General features: G+C 42.8%; 1 protein-coding gene across 1 annotated transcript in view; it reads right to left on the bottom strand.

The window, feature by feature from the left end:
- Window positions 1-17,064, bottom strand: part of LOC147612486 (D111/G-patch domain-containing protein) — a 69,495-nt gene extending 52,431 nt beyond the window's left edge. Inside the window, exons 1-2 of the mRNA XM_086783115.1 lie at window positions 16,724-17,064; window positions 16,420-16,630 (exon numbers count right to left, since the gene is read on the bottom strand). Of these exons, the coding sequence (XP_086639241.1) occupies window positions 16,420-16,630; window positions 16,724-17,024 (512 nt within the window). The 5' untranslated portion in view covers window positions 17,025-17,064. The remainder of the gene's footprint in view (window positions 1-16,419; window positions 16,631-16,723) is intronic.
- Window positions 17,065-24,421: the final 7,357 nt, after the last annotated feature.

The following is a 24,421-nucleotide window of genomic DNA, read 5'->3' as shown; positions in this document are numbered from 1 at the left end:
ATCCTTCTTACCATGCCCTATAATATGACAGAAAAAACATTTATTTTCTGACTGGTATTTCCTTTGCTCCTCTAGAGGAAGATAACCTCCAGTAATGCCTGCTTTAGCCTTTTCATCAGGGGTTTTCTTAGGTTCTTTATCCTTCTTACCCCCTGAACTGGAGCTATTACTGCTGTCCTTCTTAGCATCTTTAGAAGATGCGTTACCTTTCCCTGTCTGTGTAGCTGATTGCTGCTGCTGGGGTTTGGTACTGGACTGAGATGCCTGCTTGGGCTCGCCCCCGTTGAGCTTCATTTCTTCATTCTGAGCGAGAGTCAAAGCCCGGTCATAAGTACTTGGTTCAAAGTTACGAACTGTGAACCGAATGTTGGAGTCCAATCCACGAATGAATTGCTCCATCTTGGCCTGCTCAGATAACCCTAACTGTTGTGCTAAAGTAATAACCTTACCGGAAAACTGAAGCACTGGGGATCCATTCTGTCTGAGTCCATAGAACTCGTCTTTCAGACCGGTCATGTACTGGGGCGGGAGAAATCTGGTCTTCAGGTCATGGACAAAGATGTCCCAGTCAAAGGCTGTGACACCTGTGGCCTGGTCTGTATGAATACTAGACCAATGTTGCCACCAAGTGACTGCCTCACCAGTGAGATGGGGAGCCGCTAAGTGGACTTTGTCTTGTGGGTCTGTGATCCTAGCTAATGGAAAATGAGCATTAAACTGATGAACAAATTGACTAACTGATGAATGATCACACTTACCATCATACTTACTGAAGTTTGGTTGACTGCGAATGATGGTGGTTGATGCTGCTGCGGGCTGCTGTGGCTGGTGTCACCTATGACTGGGGAGACTGAGGAGAGCTGCTGATACCTCAAGTGTATGGCCTCCTTTTCCCGTTGGTGTTCGAGTAACATACGTTCTCGATCAAGCTCACGTTGGTGTTCCCAAGCGGCGAGTTCAGCCTGACGCCGGTCTTCATCGATCCTGCGTTGGGCTTCCTCACAGTCCCGTCTTTCTTCTTTTTCTTTTCTCCTTCCGGCCTCGTCCTCTCTCCTTTGTTGTTCCATCTGAAAGAAGAGGGAGATGTAGTCGGGTGCTGCTGGAGGTGTAGAAGGACGTGCTGCTGCTGCCTCCAAGAGTTGGAGACGCTCCATGAGCAGCTGGTTCTGAGCTCTAAGAAGAGCTATGGTGTCTCCTGTAGGCGGAAGAACGAGGTCTCCTTCGGGGGAGACGTCTTCCGGCTGATGAGTACTCTCTCCTGTAGACATGATGCTGAAGTCGGTGGTCGTGCCGGAACGCAATCTAACCATCCAAGCATGCCCCCACGCTAGGATACGGTGTGTGTGGACAATCTGAATCTGATACCAATGTGATATGCAGCGGAAGTCTTTGTATTGGGAGATCCTATCACACAAATGCTCACACCGTCTTCTGTATCCTGAGTTTCGTGAGTTTAGCAATCCATTTCAATACTTCAAACCTTAAAGAGATGAGAGAGAGAGATATGAGAACTGTACACCAGATTGGGTCCCGAATTACCCACTGAAGGGCCCCCTATCCCGATAACGAGATAGTATTTGCTTTATTTCTTTAGAGAGAATGACTGTGGACTGTAGATAAGCCAAACGCAAGATCTCGGAGGATCGGAGAGTGGCTGATCTGTACATTGCTGTAGAAACACCTCGATGACCTGATCTCGAGCCTATGCACTCTTCCCAAGGGCATGAGGAAGGGCTGGACACCTGAGGCTGAGAGAAGAAGAAGGTGGACTATTCTACACTATGTTAGAATGCTGAAAACACTTATGAATGCTGTGTTACCTTCACCAGATGACTGCTGCATGTGTGGATGATGCATAGAAGGCTGGACACTGATGCAAACAGCAGATTCAGGGCTGGAAACTGCTGTAGACTGAATCTTCAGGGCTGGAAACTGCTGTGGACAGAAACGCTGAAGTGTAGGGATGCTGTGGACTGAAACGCATGAGAAACAGGGGCTGCAGGGCTGCTGCTGTACGGCTGGAACAGAAACGGCTGTACGGCTGTGCAAAAACGCAGGGCTGCAAACTGCTGAATCTGGCGTTGAACTGGGCTGAATGGTATGCTGAATCTGGGCCTGAACTGAGGCTGAATCAGGGCTGAATGCAGGCGCCTAGGGCTGACTGAAGCTATGGTTCTCAAGGGGCTGGAGAAGAAAGCTTATGGGCTCTAGGGCTGGATTAGTCTTGGGCTGAAAGCAAGGGTGAGGAGAGCTCTTAGCACAACGAAGACTAAATGAGAAAATAGGCTCTATGCAAGCCTATTTATACTAACTGGAGGTTGGTCATTTAATAAAGTTTTATATTTATAAATGCCCAATAATGCTAAATAAATACTATTAAATATGGGAAAAATACCAGATAAATCCCAGTAAATTCCCTAAGGCTTCGGGGATGTTCTAAATGATGCACAGGCATATGAATGCATATTATGCAAGATGCAGAGTGCTTTCTGATGCAAACCCCAAGGCTTCTACTGACTCTACATGCATGAATGATTCTCTCCAAGTGGGTTAAGGGACTTGACTGACTGACTGACCCGCTAAGGCTGAGGAATGACCTACGTAGCTCGTGCCTGACTTATCCTGGACTGAGGATGTACAATGGGGTCACGGCGTACGACAATTATCATCCTATTGGGTTCTAAAACTATACAACTGATGCACTTCTGATGATGAGCCATCTTGTCACCATGCACTGAGTGCAGAGTGCATGTGACACAACCTTGTGACTCTCTTGCTCAGTGAAGAGCAATCTCATTCCAACAAGATGTCTACTGGAGATGCCTTTTATGCTGTTTTCCCTTGCAGTGGGATTGTTTCTACAGTGTTGAAATTGTCACTTTCTCACATGTGATGTTTACTGGGAGTGCCTTTTACACACTTGGCCAGTGTTGGCTTGCTCTCATGGTTTTGACATGTCACATGTATATTATTCATTGTGGGATTATGCATCTTTACACTTGCCATACATGCCATTGATCATGGCATCACTGAGGGTTTTCCTATCCTCTCATAGCATTGGCTGACATGTGACATGTCAAAACCATGTGACATGTCACATGTATATTATTCATTGTGGGATTATGCATCTTTACACTTGCCATATATGCCATTGATCATGGCATCACTAAGGGTTTTCCTATCCTCTCATAGCATTGGCTGATGCCCACCTCAAGCCCCCACTTTCTCTCCCCATTTTCAGCTTTTCCCATTGCTGAATTTTTACTTATATCAGCCCTACCATTGCTGACTTTTCCTCATCGGATCCTCCATTGATGAGTATCACTTCTGCAGCTTACACTGCATGTCTCACAAGCATGACTTCTGGATCTTGTTGCCTTTACACATGCGTATATCTGCTACCTCTTCTTATGCTCATCACTGGAGCAATTACAAAGCATTGATGTGGATTACATGCAGATCAGCTTGGCATTTGGTACTTGCCTTCAGAGGGGTATTATGCGATGCCTCTTGATTTGATGCAGTTGATGTCCACATGATCTTTGCCATGCATTTCTGGTGATGCATTTATGTACTACTGTGCTCTAGCATTAGCACTAGGACATTAGGGATTCTCCTTTTCCCCGTCATATAGTGCTTGCTTTTTTCATTGGCAGTGCAGTTTACTCTTACTGTGGAGCATAGTGCAGGGCAGCATTCACAGCTTTATCACCCTGCTGCTACCCGTTCACACCATTCACTTGAGGGGGGTTTGTTGGTCGTGTCCACTCCCGGCTAGTTCAGGTGTGAACCCAGCTTACTGGGCACTTTTTCCCTGTGATTGGACACAGGTTTTTTCCCCGTGTGAACACACTTATGTGTGTTGGGCACTTTGCCCTAGGCCTTTTAGTACTCACTTGTACTTTCATTTCATATCATTATTGAGTACATCTTTTCCAACACTCACGTTTCTCTGTGCTTGAGGTTGTGTGTGTGTGTGTGTGTGTGTGTGTGTGTGTGTGTGTGTGCAGGCTAGCTTCCCTCCTACCCAACACACCCATGGTCCCCCACCTTTTCTATTGTACCGGATCTTGTGTATAGAGCAGAGTTTATACAACTTCTGTCTCCCTCTCTCTTCTGCGTTTTGTTCTCTACAGCAATTATCTCTTATTTCTGTTGTGCATTCTAACACTTTCAAATACCTTGTCATCGACATACCTGCCAACTATAGATGGAGCCAATGCATACAGCGGAGAATTGATACAGGGTGGAGCAAATATTACCAATTTGAAAATGAGTGCAGCCATAGTGATACAAGAAGATGGCACGTACGCCGAGTGTTATTTGATGCATGTGTGCTGTGCAAACAGTATTGTACGGAGCCGAAGTATGGGGCGGAAGCATCTCACAATCAACTTGGGATGATATTGAGAAAATGCAAAAGTCCTTCCTAAGAAGACATCTAGGTGTCAAAGCTACGCCTAATTCAATACTACTCCTAGAGACAGGCTGTCAACCAATTGAATGTCACGCAATGAAGAGGGTTTTCCGATACATAATCAAGATCAAGCGTATGAATGATGATAGATTACCCAAGAAGGCTTGGGAGACGAGCAAGAGGCCACAAAAGAATCATAAAAGTAAGATGCTATCTTCCGGATGGATGCAAGATTTGCAAAGCTGGTTCAAACGATGGAAGGTAGACAAATACCTAGAACTGCCACATGAAAATATGGATTTAATCCTAATTTTTGGTCATCCTACACACAAGGAGAGGACAACACTCAAGCATACATAAGCACACCAATGCCACCCCATGCACGCAAGAATATAGCACAAGATCACTCAAGCTTGGCCAATGAGGTGATAGTTCAAGTGGTGAAGGTGTTTGCCTAGTGTGTGAGAGAAACAGGAATTAGGGTTAGGTTAGAGTATTCATGTAGGAGACATACACAGAGAAGAAGAACAAGGGAGAGAGAGAGAGAGAGTTATGGGGATAAGTCAACTCATCAAGGCATGAGTGTGTGACTCCCCTATCACACATGTATATTGCACTAGTACACATAGTGCACTTAGTACATTAAAAGTACTAAGTGTACTATGTACTATAACTTATGGGCTTGTACACACTATAAGGGTGGGCATTATGCCTTTACCCCAACAACCTCCCACTTAAAGGCAAAGTGCCCTTAAGTAAAGGAAAAGAAAAATCAGCATGTACATGATAATATACAAGGCCAAATCAAGGCTGAAACTGGCCTCATCCAATGCCCATCAAGTGTCTGCAATGAGCAAACCGCTCCGGAGGCAAACTCTTTGTCAACAGATCAGCCGGGTTGTCATCCGTATGAATCTTAACAAGCTGAATTTGCTTGTTCTCTATCACCTCTCTGATGAAGTGATACTTCACATCCACATGCTTCGTCTTTGCATGAAAAACAGGGTTCTTTGCCAACTGGATGGCACTCTGACTGTCACAATGCAACAATGGAATATCCCCTGTATAGCCCAAATCAACCACTAACCGAGATAGCCATAATGCCTCCTTGCAAGCCTCTGTGGCTGCAATATACTCGGCCTCTGTAGTAGATAAGGCAGTGCACTTCTGCATCTTGGATATCCATGACACAGCACCTCCTGTGAATGTAAACACATAACCGGTAGTAGACTTCCGGTTATCTGGATGACCGGCATAATCCGAATCCGTGTAACCATGCACTAATGCATCCTGTTTACCAAAGCAAATGCACATATCCTGTGTGCCCTTCAGGTATCTCATGACACCTTTCACTGCTTCCCAATGCTTCTTGCCAGGGTTGGCCATGTATCTAGAAACCACTCCCACTGCAAATGCAATGTCCGGCCTAGTAGCAACCATGGCATACATGAGACTGCCACAAGCTGAAGCATACGGAATCTTGGCCATATCAGCCCTGTCTCTATCTGACTGTGGGCTGTCCATAGCACTGAGTTTCACATATGGAGGCAAAGGAGTACTAGTCTTCTTCCCCCCGTCCATATTGAACCTCTGCAAGACTTTGCCAATGTATTCCTTCTGAGACAAATACAACACATGCTGATTTCTGTCCCGAAGTATCCGCATACCCAAGATGTGATTTGCATCACCCAAATCCTTCATATCAAAGGTTTGATGCAGCCTCTGCTTCAAGGTATCCATCTCCTTACGAGATTTCCCGGCAATCAACATATCATCAACATACAAGATGAGGATCAATAGACTGCCATCCAAAGCTTTCTTGGTGTACAAGCAGTGATCTATGTCACTTCTCCTGAATTTCTGGGATTTCATGAATGTATCAAATTTATGATACCATTCCCTTGGTGCCTGTTTGAGCCCATAAAGACTCTTTTTCAGCTTGCATACAAGCTTCTCCTTTCCACTTACTGCATAACCCTCTGGCTGCTGCATATATATCTCCTCATGGAGATCACCGTGAAGAAAAGCAGTCTTCACATCCATCTGAATCAAGTCCAGATCATCATGTGCAACCAAGGCTAACACAGCTCTAAGTGTGGTCATTTTGACCACTGGAGAGAAGATCTCATCAAAGTCCACACCATATTCCTGCTTGAAGCCCTTAGCCACTAACCTGGCTTTGTATCTTGGCTTTGCATCTGGTGCAACTTTGAGCCTGTAAACCCACTTGCATGGCAAAACCTTCTTGCCTGCAGGCAAATGCACCAACTTCCATGTTCCATTTTTGTGCAGAGAATCCATCTCTGACTTCATGGCACGCTCCCAAAGAGCCTTGTCTGCCCTCTGTAAAGCCTCCTTATAACATGAGGGCTCCCCACAGTCAGTGAGCATCAAGTAGTCAACCCCTGGAACAAACCTGTCAGGGGCTCTGGAGGGTCTAGTGGACCTCCGTACCCAATGACCATCATTTGCAGGTTGCTGTCCAGCCTGCATATCACCCATTGGTGGCTCCTGTTCCATGCCATAAGGCTGAAATATCATGCCCGGTATCTCCTCTAACTGTGGTATATCCATAGGGATATCTTCTGCCATCTCTGGCTGTCCATTTGGACCATTTTCAGCACCATTTAAGGGCTGGTTTTCCTGCTGTAATGGCTGATTTACAGCCCTTTGTTGTTGTCCATGATGTCCATCATCATCAAAGATGACTCTGCCAGGCTCCTGTTGCCTTGCAGGCTCCTTATACATGCATGTTTCATCAAAAATGACATCATTGCTGCGTATGATCTTTCTATTCACGAGATCCCAAAGTCTATACCCCATTTCACCTCTGTCACCATATCCTAGGAATATGCATTTGTGAGACTTAGGATCAAGTTTGGTGCGCATTTCCCTGCGTATGTGCACGTACGCAACGCAACCAAACACTCTCAAGTGCTTGTATGACGGAGGCTTCCCTGTCCATACTTCTTCTGGCACTTTCCCACCAAGCCTCGTGTTAGGTGACCTGTTTATAAGGGCTGTCATAACAGCTTCAGCCCAAAAACCATGAGGTAACGCAGCATGTGACAACATAGAACGGACCTTCTCCTGAATGGTCCTGTTCATCCTCTCTGTTGTCCCGTTTTGTGGAGGATCATAAGGAGTAGAGAGCTCCCTCTTGATGCCTTTAGCATCACAAAAGTCCTGAAACTGTTTGGACATATACTCTCCACCATTGTCGGAACGCAAAGCCTTCAGTGTTTTGCCAGTTTGATTCTCAACATGAGCAACAAACTTCTGAAACACTGAGAATGTATCACTCTTCAAATGAAGAGGATAAACCCACACCTTGCGTGTGGCATCATCTATAAAAGACACAAAATATTTTGCCCCTCCCAAAGAAAGCTGAGGCATCTCACATACATCTGTATGCACAAGCTCTAACTGAGCATCTTTTTGTCCAAGAGCTTTCTTGTGGGGGCACTGTAGTTGCCTACCATATATACAATGCTCACAAAACTGAAAACTTGAAAACTTTAGAGAAGGCAAGTAACCCAAACGAGACAATTGCTCCATTCCCTTGACACTCATGTGTCCCAACCGGCTATGCCACACAGAAATTTCTGGCACCTCGGTTGCATTTACATTAGCATGGTGACAAACACCTACATGCATAAAGTAAAGAGTGTCCACCTTAGAGCCTCTGGCAACAACCAGTGAGCCCTTACTAATTTTCCACTTTCCACTACCAAATGTGGTAACATAATCAGCATCATCAAGCTGTCCAGTAGAAAGCAGATTCTTCTTGATCTCGGGCACATGCCTGACATCATGGAGCATAAGCTGTGAGCCATCTGAAAACACAAGCCTCACATCACCTCTGCCAAGAATCTTGCATGCATGGTTATCACCCAAATAAACCACTCCTTCATTGCCAGCAGTATACCTAACAAACAAGTCTCTGCAACCTGTGACATGAAAGGAGGCACCTGAATCAATGATCCATGAGTGCATACCATGACCACCTGTAAGAAGTGAATGGGCATCAAGTGAAGACGTAAATAGGACCTCATCCTCACTGCCACCTGCATGTGACACATTGATTTCTTCAATCTTGACTCCACTTTTGCCCTTTGGCTTTACATCTTTGGCTTCATCTTTCTCTTTGTCTTTGCCTTTTCCCTTTTCCTTTTGATCATTTTTCCATTTGTAGCATTGCTTTTTAATGTGTCCCTTCTTGCCACAATAATGGCATTCCAAATCCTTTTTGGAGCGAGACTTGCTCCTTCCCCTTTCTTGGCTTTTTCCCCTTTGTTGGGATCTCCCACGTGCATTCATTGCATTGGACTTTCCAACAGAGTTGTTTTTCCTGTTCATCTCTTCTTGTAGAAGAGCACCCTCAACATCTGCATATGACAGCATAGCATGCGAATTGCTAGTGGCTGTCCTGAATGTGTCCCAACTCTCCGGCAAAGTGCATAACAGAAAAGTGGCTTTGAACTCATCGTCCATTGCCAACTTTTGATTAATGACCTGGCTGACAATACCATTAAACTCATTTAGATGGGCTGTCATAGACGCCCCTTCCTTCATCTGAAGACCTATGAGTTTCTTCAACCAATACACTTTGCTTGAGGCACTTTGTTGGGCATACAAGTCCTGCAATCTCTGCCACATTCCCCAAGCTGTCTTCTCTTCACGAATGCTGAAAAGTAATGAGTCTGACACAGACAACATGATAGTAGATCTTGCCAGCTCATCCATATCTTCCCACTCTTCAGCAGTAAGAGAAGCGGGCATTACACCCCTTTCTTTGATAGGCTTGTGCTGCTTTTTCTGGAGCAACACATTGTAGCACTGGGTTTGCCAAATATCATAATTATGCGAGCCTTCAAGCTTCTTGATATGAAGCAATGAAGAGCTCTCACCTGTGGTTGCCATAGCAAAATGCAACCTGTCAATGCCTGACTCCCTGCAAAATGTGCAAACACTGCACCAAAAGCACACAAAGTGCTCACAGTTGTTCTCCCAAGCTTTATCTCCCACTGCGGAAGCAAGAATGCAACTTTTCTCCCACTTTATGTGATGAAATCACCAAAATCTGGTTGCTGCAAATTTTGGACAGCACCTTAAATGTGCTCTGTTGCCCTTCCAAAGTACTGTACAGCAGTACCAAGTGCTCACCAATGATGTACCAAACCTGTACCGGCAAGTACAGCAGCTGAAATTGAACCTTTTGGTCACTCAAAACAGTGTACAGCCATGCCAAAACTTGCACAAAGCTGTGCCAAATCTGTACCAGCAGGTACAATAGCAATAAATGCTCTCCTAGCTGTCCAAATGAGTGAAAATCAGACTTTTACAGTCTCGAACATTGCATACAACAGTTCCGAACAGAAATTGGGCAAAAGCCCCTTGACTGCAAGCTGATTTTTGAGGATTCAAGGCATAAATGTCTTGCCTGCTGCTTTGCCAAGCTCAATAAGCATACGAACTTGAAAAAGCCCCTTGAATTAAGATCAAATCCAGAGTGTTCACGATGCTTCCCCCTGGCCACATATACATCAAATACATGAAACCCCCTTGATTTACAGGCACATTGAGTGCTTGTAAGGCATCAACACATTATCCACAGCATCAAATGCGATTGCCTGCATGCAAATCAACCAAATCGGCACAAAAGCCCCTTGATTTGCACTGCAATTTGCTGCAATTTTGCCCAAATGTGCGATTTCTCACATCATACAGCATGTATGAGTGCTTAATTGCACAATTACATCAAAAGCCCCAAATTTCGACATCCAATTTCCTGCAAATTGATCCTGATTGTGACCAATTTCACCCAATTTTGCCAATTTTGCTCAAAATTGAGCAATTCGACACCTGTATCTGCTCAATTGTTGATTGTACTTTCTCAAGTATGTGGACAGGTCGTGGACCTTCTTGGTGCTAGCCGACACCCCTATGAGCTGGCCGACTGGTGTATACAGTCATGGGCACTTCTGGACTCTTGTCGGCTGTCCTACAGCAGGCCGACTGCTGTTTGGGGGCCATATAAAATGGCCCCACAGCCCCTTGCCATTGTTGTATCGTATTCGGGATCTTGTTGTGTATATAGAGTTGAGTTACACACCTCTCTCTCGATTGCTATCTATTTTCTGCACTGTGTTTGCTCTCGTGTTTCCAGATTTTGTCATCATCTCCGCTGCGTATTCTGACATGGTATCAGAGCCCTAGGCTCTTGATAGTTCTTGGGAGTTGTGTGAGCAAGAGGGGGACTTGTGTTGCTGATTGGTGGACTGTTCGGGATTGTTCGGGAAGAGGAGAAACAAGAGGACGGCGGGCTGATTTGCTGGACAGCCACTTGCAGGTGTAAGTTCTTCTTTGTTCCCACCCACCCACCCTTTTTTCAGAGTACATCCCCGCAATGGTAGATTTGTTAGAGATGGCCGAGAGGTATGTGAAGATCCCTACACTCCCCACATTCCCGGTGGACCGTCAGTTGGACGGGAACAACTACAGCATATGGAAAGGTTATGATGGAATCTGTTCTGGAGTCTTACAACCTTGCTGATTTCATCGTTGTTGGGGTTCCACGGCCGGAAGTAGAGGAAGGGGAGTTACCGTCGACCCGTAAGGACCGGGAGGCACAGTTGTGGGATCGTGTCAACACCAGGGTCCGTTCATTTATCTTCCTCAACTGCACACCGCAGGTAATCAATCATGTAAAGCATATGACGCTAGCAAGAGGCATATGGCAGCATTTGGCTTCTCTTTACAACAGGGTATCGCCCATGAAGAGGATTTCCTTGGAAGTACAGATGCGGGTTATGAGCCCTGCAAAGTCGCCGACGATGCAGGAGCATATTAACAAGCTGCAGGCTCTTCAACAGGAAGTTCTTCAGGCTGGGAAGGAGATATCATCGGAGGACATGGCCATAACCTTGCTGTCGCATTTGCCCTCTCAGTACTCAACATTTTACTCGTCTTTGATTACCAGTGGCAGGCTCAGCACCATCACGTGGGAGGAGCTTGTGCCCATGGTCTTGGACCAGGAGGAACAATTCACGAACCCTCCTCAGGGTGGAGGTTCGGAGGCCTTAACTGGCCAACGGTCGAAAGTCCTTAACACGGGCAAAGGGAAGTCTTCATTGGAGAAGTCTTCTCAAAAGAAGTCCGACGCTGACCGTGAGAAACTAAAGGCAGAGAGGACTTGTAATGATTGTGGTGAGAAAGGCCACTATTGGAGGCAGTGTCCCAAGCGGAAGACTGAGAAGGGTGAAGATTCCTCAGCAGCAATCATGAAGACTCCGACTTTTGTGCACTTGGAGGTGATGGACACCGATGTTTCATTTTCTTCAGGTAGGGAGGAGGTTGGAGGACTCTCCGCAAAACGGATACTCGGGAGTGGATTCTAGACAGTGGTGCTTCCAGGCACACGACTCCTTCCCGTTCAGATTTACAGGTTGGAGATAGTTCCCGATGGCAGAGGGGGAAGCATTCCTCCCAGGTGTTGTATGTTCCGTCACTTGGTTTTCATCTGTTGTCAGTGCATCAGGTTTGCAAGACTAGAGTACGAGTGGAGTTTGATGAGCATTTTGTTGCTCTCCGGGATAAGGCGACAGGCCAGGTAGTTTGGGAAGGCGAAGTGGAGAATGGAGTTTACAAGCTTTCAGCACTCTCTCTCCCAAGTCCTCCGGTTTGTGATGAGTGGCAGTCTGGTAATGGCCACTTAAGTGTGGATACGCTGCAGGTGCAGGCTTTCCCGGACCAGATGGAGGATAGCTTGCCAGTTGATGGTAGCAGTTGGCAGGAACTTTCCAGTACTGATGTTGGTGGTTCTTGTGTTCATCAATCAGAGGAAACTGAACACGTAACTTATGCTCTGATGTCTTGTAGTATTCGGGACAAAGAAACTCCTGTAGATGAGGATGTTCTTTCCACAGGGACCTCTCGGAAAGCCAGGCAAGTGGCAGTTGATTACTTGCAGAAGGAGGTGGATTCTCCAGGCTTTGTGGTTCCGGATTCAAAGGGGGTGGTTGACAGGTTTCAAACGGCCTTGCGTGGTCTTCAGCAGGTTTCCAGGATTTGGCTTTCCACCGTAACAGGTGTTGATCCTTGTGAGCAGTGTGATGCCTCTTTGACTCGGAAGCAGAATGGTTCATTGATTTGGTTGATGGATACCAGATTGGATGGGAGCTTCCTGATGAGGCAGTTGAGCTCATGGTTACAGATGACTCTTTGGGAGGCAGGATTGCATATCTTGTGGTTTTTGCGGCATGCGAAGGATCATGGACTCTTTTACACATGAGGGGGATTGATGGATGGAGTCTGACTCCACGATTGGAGTGACTCAGATTGGGGAGGAGATCGAGACACGAGGAGATCTACTTCAGGCCCAGGAGCAGTTTTATGGAGCAGTAAGAGGCAGTCATCTTTTGCCTTGTCGTCAACAGAGGCAGAGTACCGGGCTGCTTGTGATGCTGCTTGTGAGGTGGTGAGGTTGCAGAGGTTGCATTGCAGGATTGGGCTTCCACCGGAAGAACCCACAGTCATCCAGAGGCACTTTGTCTGTGAACAGATCGTTGCTGCTGATGACATCTTGCTAGAGTTCTATTCGACGGAGGACAGTACGCTGGACCTCTTCACGAAGTCGCTATCTCAGGATTTGCTCAGGCGGCACCCCAGCTCCCTAGGGTTGGTTTCTCAGCCAGGAGCTGAGAGGGGGTGTTAGAAGTCATCTCCTGTCTTTATGTAGACACCAGGGCTTTTGTTGTGGGTGTGCCCGCCCTTGTAGGTGTTATTCTCATTTTTCCTCACTCCCCGTATTTTTTCCCATTTTTTCTGTGGCTTGGGTGGCAGCCCTGAGGTGGCAGGATGTCCTTTTTGGTAGCCGACTGCATCAGTCTTCTTAGTGGTGCTGGCCGACTGTATGTGGACAGGACGTGGATTTTCTTGGTGCTAGCCGACAACCCTATGAGCTGGCCGACTGGTGTACGTGGGCACTTCTGAACTCTTGTCGGCTGTCCTATAGCAGGCCGGCTGCTGTTTCGGGGCCATATAAAATGGCCCCACAACCCCTTGCCATTGTTGTATCGTATTCGGGATCTTCTTGTGTATATAGAGTTGAGTTACACGCCTCTCTCTCTCCATTGCTGTCTATTTTCTGCACTGTGTTTGCTCTTGTGTTTCGAGATTTTGTCATCATCTCCGCTGCGTATTCTGACACGCCCACCCCACAATAGTTAACCAGAGCCCTGTATGTGATTTATCTCCACATTATAGAGTACTTTTGCTTTTTTTTCTTTTGTATCCATTTGATGTCCATTGAGACATGATGATGATGTACACACGTTTTGTCTCAAAAGATGTTAATAAAATCTCTCTCTCTCTCTCTCTCTCTCTCTCTCTCTCTCTCTCTCTCTCTCTCTCTCTCTCTCTCTCCACTTTCTTTCGGACCCAGGAGGTGGACACCCATATAGTGGATCTTGTGGACCCTCCTCAAGCTACTCCGGACCGACCTTACCCGAGTGGAGTTACCTCGGACCTGTCAGAATGCGTAGCGGAAGACTAACGCACGTAGGAGATGCATCACCATCGAGCTCCACAAACACCCACATCCCTCCACCGGGCTCCCATCTCCCGGTGAGCTGCCTCCCAAAACACCGGCCGGAGGAGATGATTATGACAAGGTGCCACTCTAGCCTATATATGGCTCTTCAACTTCCCATGCTTCCACCTTCTAGCCATAGATCACAAGCTCGAAATCGCCAACCTTCCAACACGACTGGGTCTCCGCACTCAAGCGTGCCCAACGCCCTCGATCCCCCGGCCATTGGCCACAATCCCCTCATCAGCTCCAGATCCAGGATATGCTCCACCACCATCAAGCTACCTTTCCACGTGACATAACTAAGGGAGACCTCTCGGCCATACTCATTAGCCCCATGTTTGATATTTTGGAGAGTGGTATACCATCTACTGGGAGCTGATGCTGCTCTCATGTTTCTATGTTCTTAGTATTCCATGATGAGTTTCCATGGACAATATCACCCCAGTGAGATAGCTATGTTTATGTTTTGTTTCTGTTTTATTTTCCATTCCATGATGAGATATGCCATGGACATTATTGTATCACTTTGGTCTCATAGGCCCATTGGGGTCTTTAGTAGACCGCCTTGCGGAAATCCACAAAGCAACATTAAATCTTCTTATTGGACGCCTTTCCTTCCTCGAGGATGGCTCTGAGTGTGTAGATGCGAGAGAGAGACAGAGAGATGACTTTGTTGAAAATGGGTCGTTTCGCCGCTTGCTCCTTTTGTTGTGTTACCATCCTGTTTTCCGTTGTTTGTATAAAGGTTGCCCTTTCCCAAGTCTGGCTAATCTTTGCTTGCTACCTTCGCTCATTTTGTATTATGTCCACATTATCATAGGCCAATGCATTGTACCACTACCCTTGTGCATTTCCACTCACTCTTAATTTCTTCACTTCCTTCGTCGTGATTGTGGGTCATCGGTCATGCAATGTTGAACCAAAAGTTCTTTGTGCACCATATCCAATGTATGAGAATGTCCATAGACATTGTAGCAAGTTCTTGTGGCTCCATCCCTTAGTTCAAAATGGGTTCTTGTGTTTCTGCTACCTTTACCTGTCCTTAAAACAGGTATTACCTATTTTACTCCAATCTTTGATTCTCGATTAGTGTTATTTCTGCAAGAAGATTCTTGCGGCTTTTGTCCCCATAACTGTGGAAATTCTTGTGACCACTCTTCTTTTCTTCTTGGTCTCCCTTCCTTGGTTTTAACTTTGCTATAGGGGACTCTAACACTACTCCTTTTCTAATCTTCCTTCTGCTTCAATGTCATTTGTTCTAAAGAAACTTGTTCAATCTTGTCTTGTATTGTAAGGTCATTGCTTGTATATAGCCCAATGTATTAGGATGAGATCTGTTATCCCTACTCTAGGATTTCAAGATCAAGAGGGGGTGTTGAAAATGTGTGATCTTGAATCCTATTTTATTTATTGGGTTAAGCATAAGCCTTAGATGAAGAAGTGTTTGATAAATTTTCTAAGGTCAAATGTACTTTAGTACATTGGTTGAAGTAGAAATGTCAAAAGGCATGTGGAATGTGTCACATATGAGAAAGGTAGCAAGTGGCACAAGGAAAGGATGCAAGCAAAGCATTGAGGTGTCGTGCACCTTGTTGGGTGCATTATAGTCAATAGGCACTTTATATAAGGCCTATACATATGTATGCAAGTTTGAAAAATAAAGTGGCTTTCCTCTTTGGATGTAGTCGGGTACTCTCCTATTAGTCTCACTTTACATCAGCAATTAAACTTGATTAACTTTACTTAATCACGTGCCAAAATGTCTTCATTCCTTAATCACGTGCTAAAATGTCTTCATTCTTACACATAGATCCTGGTTAAAATACCAATTTCAAGTTCAAGCCCACTCCCCACACCCATGACAATAGATAATCACCACAAGTCAACCATTCCTATCACGAAAATGGGTCACGGCTGATGCAGCTCCCCATTTTCGTGACAGGACTGGCCTCCCTGTGGCCACTCCCTAATTCTTCCTATTCTACCCCATGGTCCTGGAACATCCACATCGACCTTTGTTAGTGATGGAAGGAGGAGTGCATGAGATTCATGTATCATCAATATATACAAGGTTACATGATAGGACTGGTTAAAAGACATGCTAGGCTTTCTTTTCCTTTGAGTGCATGTGGGACCCATGCATCAAAACATGGCACCATAAACTAGAATTGCAGCAGGAGCTTCCCATATAAATGCCGTTAGAACTTTCAGGCTTTTAACTTCATGAGAGCCTATTGCCAAAGTGTCAAAGCATTAACTCCATCATACATTATACCTAGCATAGATTCGGTGGTATGAGATGCGCCACACAAGGACACGTGCACACACACACACACACTGCTTTGGATAGAAAGGCTTAGTTGAAAATTGAGCAAAGGTTTAATGTATCCACATGACTAGAGCTTACCATCCTGATGGTAGTGTGGGCCCGTGTTCTGCTGCTGGACAGGATGATGATGACACATCTGCCGTACTCAGATTTTGCTCATAACTATCAACACAATAACGCCTATTGTGTGTGATGTATTGGGCATGCGGGTCCAACTGCCACTCATGACTAGCCCCATCATCAACGCCTTGTGGATGAGCAACAGCATCCACAAGGCAATCAAGCTTGCCTGCAACAATAAATGCTAGCATGAGCTGTCTGTATCCCACCAGGAAACAGAACACATGCAGACTAGTCTTCTTTTTACGAATTCTCCCCTTGCCTTGATCATCATTGGGTGGGTGAGTATCCTGGCTAGAGCCCATGTGAGATATGGTCTCTCGGTACATGTGGTAGGCGTTTTGCTGTCTGCACAAGTACCAGTACACAGAGCGCCCCTCGTCATAATGCCACAACGGCCATGCCTCTTCCTCCCCTTTAGGCGATGCCGACAGTGTGGGCGCGTAAAGATAATACGCATTGGAACCCTTGTCGTAGTACCAGTAAGCTGACTTCTTTGGATCAAAATACCACTCTGCGTACTCGGAATGATCTGCATATTCCTCTTCTTGCATTTCTGCCATGCTTCCACTCGCATTATAGCATCAATTAAAATAAGTACTACAATGTGTTTTTTTTTGCTATTAATTAATTAGCAAAGAAATATGGGACCAAAATATTTCTTTGCTATTTTGCTATTAATTAATTAATTAGTTGAGGGCGCCCAACTGTTTGGGAATTAATGTGGCCATACTCATTCTTTTCAAAGGTTTTGAGAAGTTTGCCCCTTACAAACTTTAAAATAGCAAGTTTGCTTTTTTAAGAAAGAAATGGAATTGCATGATTCTCTCTCCCTAATCTAGTGATATCCTGAGTGGAGCCATGCATCCTCTTCCTCTGCCTGGCTATGGTGGATGTGTGTGAGAGAGAGAGAGAGAGAAAGTCATCCTATGTGGAACCATGCGTTTTGCTAGGTGAAAAAAAATCAAGAGAGAGATTAATGGAAAAAATGAGAGTTGATGTGCATGCAAACTTTTTTTTTTTCTATCATATAAGATGTCAAGTTTTTATTAAAGAAAAGGGTAATGTGTGAAAAATCCATGCATAATTTCACATTAGCATCATGACATGAATCTACCAAATCTTGTGTGTCAAAGGGCTAAAACCTTAAAGAACCTAAGGTCCACCAATTTCTTTTTTTAAATATCCTGATTAATTAATAGCAAAAGTAGACTTTGGGAACTCTCTCTCTCTCTCTCTCTCTCTCTCTCTCTCTCTCTCTCTCAGGCTCCACATGAACTATGCATATTGTAGTGCCTTTACATAAGGCTGGGGACCATATGGACCCAACCAACTACAGGACTATCATGGTTGGTCATATGATATGGACCAATTACCACCTACCCATTATGATCTACATGTCCCACACCTCTCCCTATCATGGTTGGTCATATGATATGGACCGATTACCACCTACCCAATATGATCTACATGTCCCACACCTCTCCCTCTCACACACTGAGAGAAATATAGTCATCAAGCAGGAGTTGATTCAGAGAAATATCATGCGCACATGGGTGACACCATCACAGCCTCTCCGTACGAAGATGGCATACTACAAAGATCATTTATTGATGCTGACTTATGATGGTTTCATTCAGAGACCGCACTACATGGATCTATATCTTCCACATGCTCTGAGAGTAGTGATTGGATAGCTCCGAGTTTCATCACACCCCCTGGAGATTGAGGCTCAACGAGTAGCCCGCATCCCGCAATAGGAGGAGAGATTATGCAGAGAGGATGTGGAGAGCAACTCACACTTTGTATGCAGATGTCCATAATATGATGGGATCAGAGCCACCTACCCTACTCTCTTCAGAGGAGCAGACACATCTTTTCAGTCCATCCTGCAGATATCAGACCAACGAGTACTTGGGCGCTTCTTACTAGAGATATACCGACACAGAGAGCAGTTACTCCAGTCAAGAGAGGGGAGAGCCCAGATCCAACAGACTCAGCTGTGTAAGATTCCTCCCTCCGACTTTTGAGGTGTGCAGGTGTAAAAACCTCTCTGATCTTATAATTATTCCCCTCTCTGAAATAAAAGAAAGATCATGTTTTACCCTGTTTTGGCTTAGAGAGAGAAAATGTCTAGAGGGAGGTAATTCAAAATTGAGATATTTTTTGATATAAAAATCCTCCTAGTGTCTAAAATGGTTTTCCCTGAAACAGATATTCAAAAAGAAATTTCCAATGTGCAATTGGAATAAATTGAAATCAGGTAAAAAGAACCTTAGCCTAAGGGTCCAGATTTTTTGAAATTTTTGAATTAAGGTTCCTATGGACCAATTAGATTAATCCAAATGTAAGGAGGAGATAAATTGAAGAATAAAAGGAAATCCTCCCAAAAATGAGTAAATACTCACATAAGATAAAGAGTTGACTAAGGACAAGGTTATTAGTTAAAAAAGAAGAGATATTTAGAAGAAATAATGCATTTTTGACACCTCAATGTGGAGGAATTCCCCTCATGAAGGAGGCGCCTATTTCACATGTGTGGCTGAGTTTTAAACTCACAAATAATGAGATATTTTCATCTCTCCTCTCTCCTGCTTCAACTAGATCCAAAAAGTAAGCTAAACTGGCCTAAAAATGGTCAAAATTTGACCAAACTGATCTGGAAAATTCTAGAATCAGTTTGCTTGGTTAGAGGCTCACTTTTTCCTATAAATGAAGCCTCCCCCTTTGTAAATGGTTAATAGTGTTTTATGCATTGTTACTCTACTCCTCCCCAGAGCCAAAAACAGTGAATTTATTGATAATTCATTAGTTTTTGACCATTTCCTCTTCAAAAGAATTGGTGGCCACTCTTGTTGCAAACAAGAGTAGATCCCTCACACCATCAAGCCAAAGAAAAGCTCACAAAAATTCATGTAAGCTAGAAATCCTACTTTTTCTTTATTCCATTTAATGGTTTTCTAATTTTTGTTTTCTTTAAAATGAAAAATGATGCTATGCCTTGTTAGAAAGGCTTTCCCCCTCTCTTCATTCTTAAATTCAGCCTTTCTGTGAGATCCCTATTCCCACCGAGCAACGGATTCGGGGTACTAGCAGCGGAAGTAGCACTTCTCGCGCGGGACAGGGGTCCCACACTCAGGGCCTCACCCACGGATATCCGGACAAGAGACTAATCCGACGGTTGTTCCAAAACTGAACCTGGAAAAACTTCCTTTACCCGGAAAGCACGGGCGATTCCACCAGGATAACTTTTTCACTCTAACGTAGTCAAGACCATTACTGATCAAGCTGATCCGACTGCATCTATAAAGATACTCGGTTAGATCAAGGAAGAAACTAGAACTTGGATCATTGGGATCAACGCTTTTTTCCCCATTCAAGAGGCACAGCCGTTGATTCCTATCCATAGAACAATTACTGTCCGGGATTTACTTTATCTATCGTAATAACAAAAATTGAGTCTCGATTTACGGATCCATCCGTCCAGCCTAACCCCATCCGATCCCATGGATTAGCCAACCGCCCAACCACTGTAGTGATGAGATCCAATTTGGAATTTGGTTAGGTTTTGTCCCGGGTACCAAGGAAAAGAGTTCCAAGGCCCCCTAGCCGGAAGTTCATGCAAACATAAAACTAGCCACACCACTTACACACCCAATATGAAATTGCCTTTTTACAGATTCAACCAAAAATAATCCTTTAATAAAACCATAGTATCACTGATCACAATCTTCCAATTTATCCGATTGATTCAATTTCCCATCATTCCTTCATCAGAGTATCTATGGCATCATTGACAACTAGAACGCTCACCACCTGTCCACACAGGGGCCTTTTCAATAGTTCCTAGCCCATAATACTCGGTAATATAATCACTTATCAAGATGGACTCTCGTTGAAGATCAGCAAGATCAACCAACAGATCCATATAAAGAGCCATGGACTCATCCGTTGTTGAGGACCAGCAAGGTCAGTCAACCAGATCCATGTCCGGTTTCAGAAAACAACTCTTACTCCTTGTTTCAATATCTTCCTCGACGCATGCGTGGGTATCCTAGGCGACCCAGAGCCCGAGCACCGTATGGTCAGCACCCTCTAGGATCCTTCGCAGGTGACCTAGCGCTTCACTCATAGGCCGCTTCCTTGGCCCCTCATCCACCGTACCGGAAGCTCACTATTTTAATCGCACCGAGGCTGGTCAAGACCTCGGCCGACCTTGCTGCGCGAGACGTTGACTCTCCGTCAGCAGTTGCAACTTTATCAGTTAGGTCTCCACGACCTTAATCACAAGATGGTCAAAATGCTTTCCCAGCATTCTTGACATAAAACAGTCATTTACAAACAGCATTTGCAAACAGTCACAAATATACAGTTTCTATATCGAATTCCGTCTTTCCACATTATCCCTCCTCAATCCACATTACTTATTCCACATTCCCTTCATATGTACTCATTCTCATCCATTCATTCATATCAACGACACATTATTTCCCATACACATTCACCTTCATTATTCTTCATACACATCCATGCATACATCCATTTTCACATCCTTATTTATACATCCACATAAACATACATACATCCATACATACACATCCACATGCATACATTCACATCTACATGCATACATCCATACATCCATACATCCATTTCCTCATTCCCATTCATATAACCCCATACGCCTTCTCATCTATTCTTTTTCATCACATCCATTCTCACCCTATCATCACAACCCATATTCATCTTATCTCATCACATACACTTCTTATCTCATCCCATACACATCTTAACTCATCTTTTATGCATACCTCTATGCAAGAATTCCAATTGTGATAAAAGTAACACTTTTATAATAAAATAATTATTTTTTTCTGTAATATTTTTATAATAAAATAATAATTTATTTATTTTTTTCATTTCTATGCACGAAATTCAATATGATGAAAATAACATTTTTATAATAAAATAATCATTTTTTAATAATATTTTTATAATAAAATAATAATTTATTTATTTTTTTCATTTCTATGCACGAAATTCAATATGATGAAAATAATATTTTTATAATAAAATAATCATCATTTTTTTTCTTTACAGTTTTATAATAAAATAATAAAATATTCATCTTTTATGCATACCTCTATGCATGAATTTCAATTATGCTAAACGTAACACTTTTATAATAAAATATTTATCTTTTATGCATACTTCTATGCATGAAATTCAATTATGCTAAAAGTAATACTTTTATAATAAAATATTTATCTTTTATGCATGCCTCTATGCACAAAATTCAATTATGCTAAAAGTAACACTTTTATACTAAAATATTCATCTTTTATGTATACCTCTTATGCATAAAATTCAATTATGCTAAAAGTAACACTTTTATAATAAAATATTTATCTTTTATGCATACCTCTATGCATAAAATTCAATTATATTAAAAGTAACACTTTTATAATAATATATTTATCTTTTATGCATAATATAAAAATTCAATTTTTCCATGATTACTATGAAATTCTTTCAATTAATCTAGGATGATAATTCCTAGAATATGATAGAAAATCCTCTTTTCATGCTTTGAATGAAATTATTTTATGTTTAAATTTTTATAAAATTTTGCCATAGCTCCGCTACTATAACTAATAAATCTCAATTATTTTAAAAGATAGGTTATCTTTAAGGGAATGATTAGAATGATCCCTAATTGGATCATTAACCCTTAATAATCATAAACTAAAAGCATAGATAAAAAAAACTATTAATTTATTCTCAAGCATAGATTAATCTTGGATTAAGAAAAAGCTTTATGAAAAGCTTCGTTTGGATTGAGAATGGGTCATGAGTATGACCATTTCTTAAGTGAGAGAGAGAAAAAACCATTAGAATTAAACATAAATAAAAATTTATGTAATTCTTTACTATCATTAATCAATTAACTTCAATAGCATTCAAAAACCATACCAATTAAGCTTCTCAAGCTTGAGAGGGGTTGAGAAGAGAGAAACATTGAGAAAAGATCAAAATTCACCATACTTACCTTACAATTTGCTTGATTCTTTATTCACGGTAGAGGGCCCCAACCAATCAATTGGTTTAGTATGTTGATGGAGCCACCAATGGGAATTGAAGAGAGAGAGAGGAGTGTCAAAAACTAGTGAATTATTAAAGAATTCACAGTTCTTGGCTTAGGTGGAGTAGAGTAACAATGTGTAAACACTATATATTTTCAACAAGGGGAGGCTTCTATTTATAGGAAAATTTGAGCTCCTAACCAAACAAACTGATTCTAGAATTTTCCAAGTCAGTTTGGTTACTTTTTGACCATTTTTAGGTCAGTTAAGCTAACTTTTTGGAACTAGACTTGAATGAGGAGAGAGGAGAGATGAAATATCTCAATTTTTATGAGTTTAAAACTCATTCAAGCATGTGAAATATGCACCTCCTTTAAAGAATTCCCCTTCCTTACATATGTGTCAAAATGGAATCATTATACCCAAAATATCTCATATTTTTAATATTGCTCATAGTTTTTTACTAATAAACCTTGTACATTTTCAACTCTTCATCTTGTGTGAGCATTTACTCATTTTTGGATACCCAAAATATCTCATATTTTTAATATTGCTCATAGTTCTTTACTAATAAACCTTGTACATTTTCAACTCTCCATCTTATGTGAGCATTTACTCCTTTTTGGATACCCAAAATATCTCATATTTTTAATATTGCTCATAGTTTTTTACTAATAAACCTTGTACATTTTCAACTCTTCATCTTCTGTGAGCATTTACTCATTTTTGGGTATCTTCTTTTACAAATTGGATTTATCTCCTCCCTACACATGGATTGATGCTATTGGCCCATAGAAACCTTAATTGGACCATAATCCAAAGATTTCTGAAAATCTAGACCCTTAGACTAAGGTTCTTTATACCTATTTCCAATTAATTTCAATTGCACATTGGAAAATTCTTTTTGAATTTCTGTTTCAGGGAAACTTATTTTAATAAGATGAGATAATTTTCTATCCAAAAATATTCAAAATCTGAATATTCTCTCTCTAGAATATTTTCTCTCTCTAGGTTAAAATAGTTAGAAATAAGATCTTTATATTTCAGAAGAGGGATAGATTACAGGGGAATATGCTGGACATTTTGAGAGGCTGGGGAGGAATCTTACATTCTCTCCCACTTGAAAAACGTGAGATGTCCTCATCTCGCAAACTAAGGTAATTTCGCAAGATGCACGAATATGAGACTTAGAGAAAAAATTTTAATCAAGATTAACCACCAAGAAAAGTTTCAAAGAGAGCAAGATTCAAGATAAGAACAAGATTTCAACTTTATTCATTCTTGGAACATAAACAGTAAAGATAGAAGAACTCTTTATACTTCCATAAGCCCGTCCATCATATGATCACAAAAGCAGCACTCACAAGCTGCTCACGTATAAGGTAACTCATCTATGGGAATAATTCTGTTGGTTATTGCCGCACCTATCTCAGTGGTATGAGGTGATCTAACAAAAGGACCTCTGAGAGGCAAGCCAAAAACGGGGTAAAGGCATATCTTCTGATGAGGAAGAAAACACGCCAGTAAGAAGACCCGTTCAGAAAACCCAAGATGCCTTGATCTCATGACGCAGTAGTATCGGGGACCCAAACCCAAAGCTTCAATAACCATGGCCAAGCGGACATTGTTACGAAAGTGCTGTTGACCCCAGGGTGTTATCCTAGTTATGTTTTGATAGGTCCGTCATTTGGTCTGAGCTATAGAAGTTCCTAGGTGAGGAAAAAGTGAGCGCTCATACTGTTCTATAAAATCTTTCTTCACAGACTCGCTTGCGTCTTGAAGGTGAGAAATCATCATGGATAAAACTAATTCCTGTTGCCAAGCCATGAAGGAGATTAAGAAGAAGGGAGATCGATGGAAGTAAGATTACTGTGAGC

The sequence above is a fragment of the Cibotium barometz genome, chromosome 45 (assembly GCF_041138505.1).
Source record: "Cibotium barometz isolate CiBa-2024 chromosome 45, ASM4113850v1, whole genome shotgun sequence".
NCBI lineage: Eukaryota > Viridiplantae > Streptophyta > Polypodiopsida > Cyatheales > Cibotiaceae > Cibotium > Cibotium barometz.
The sequence above is the reverse complement of the archived record's forward strand: the minus strand, read 5'-3'. Positions and strand labels throughout refer to the sequence as shown.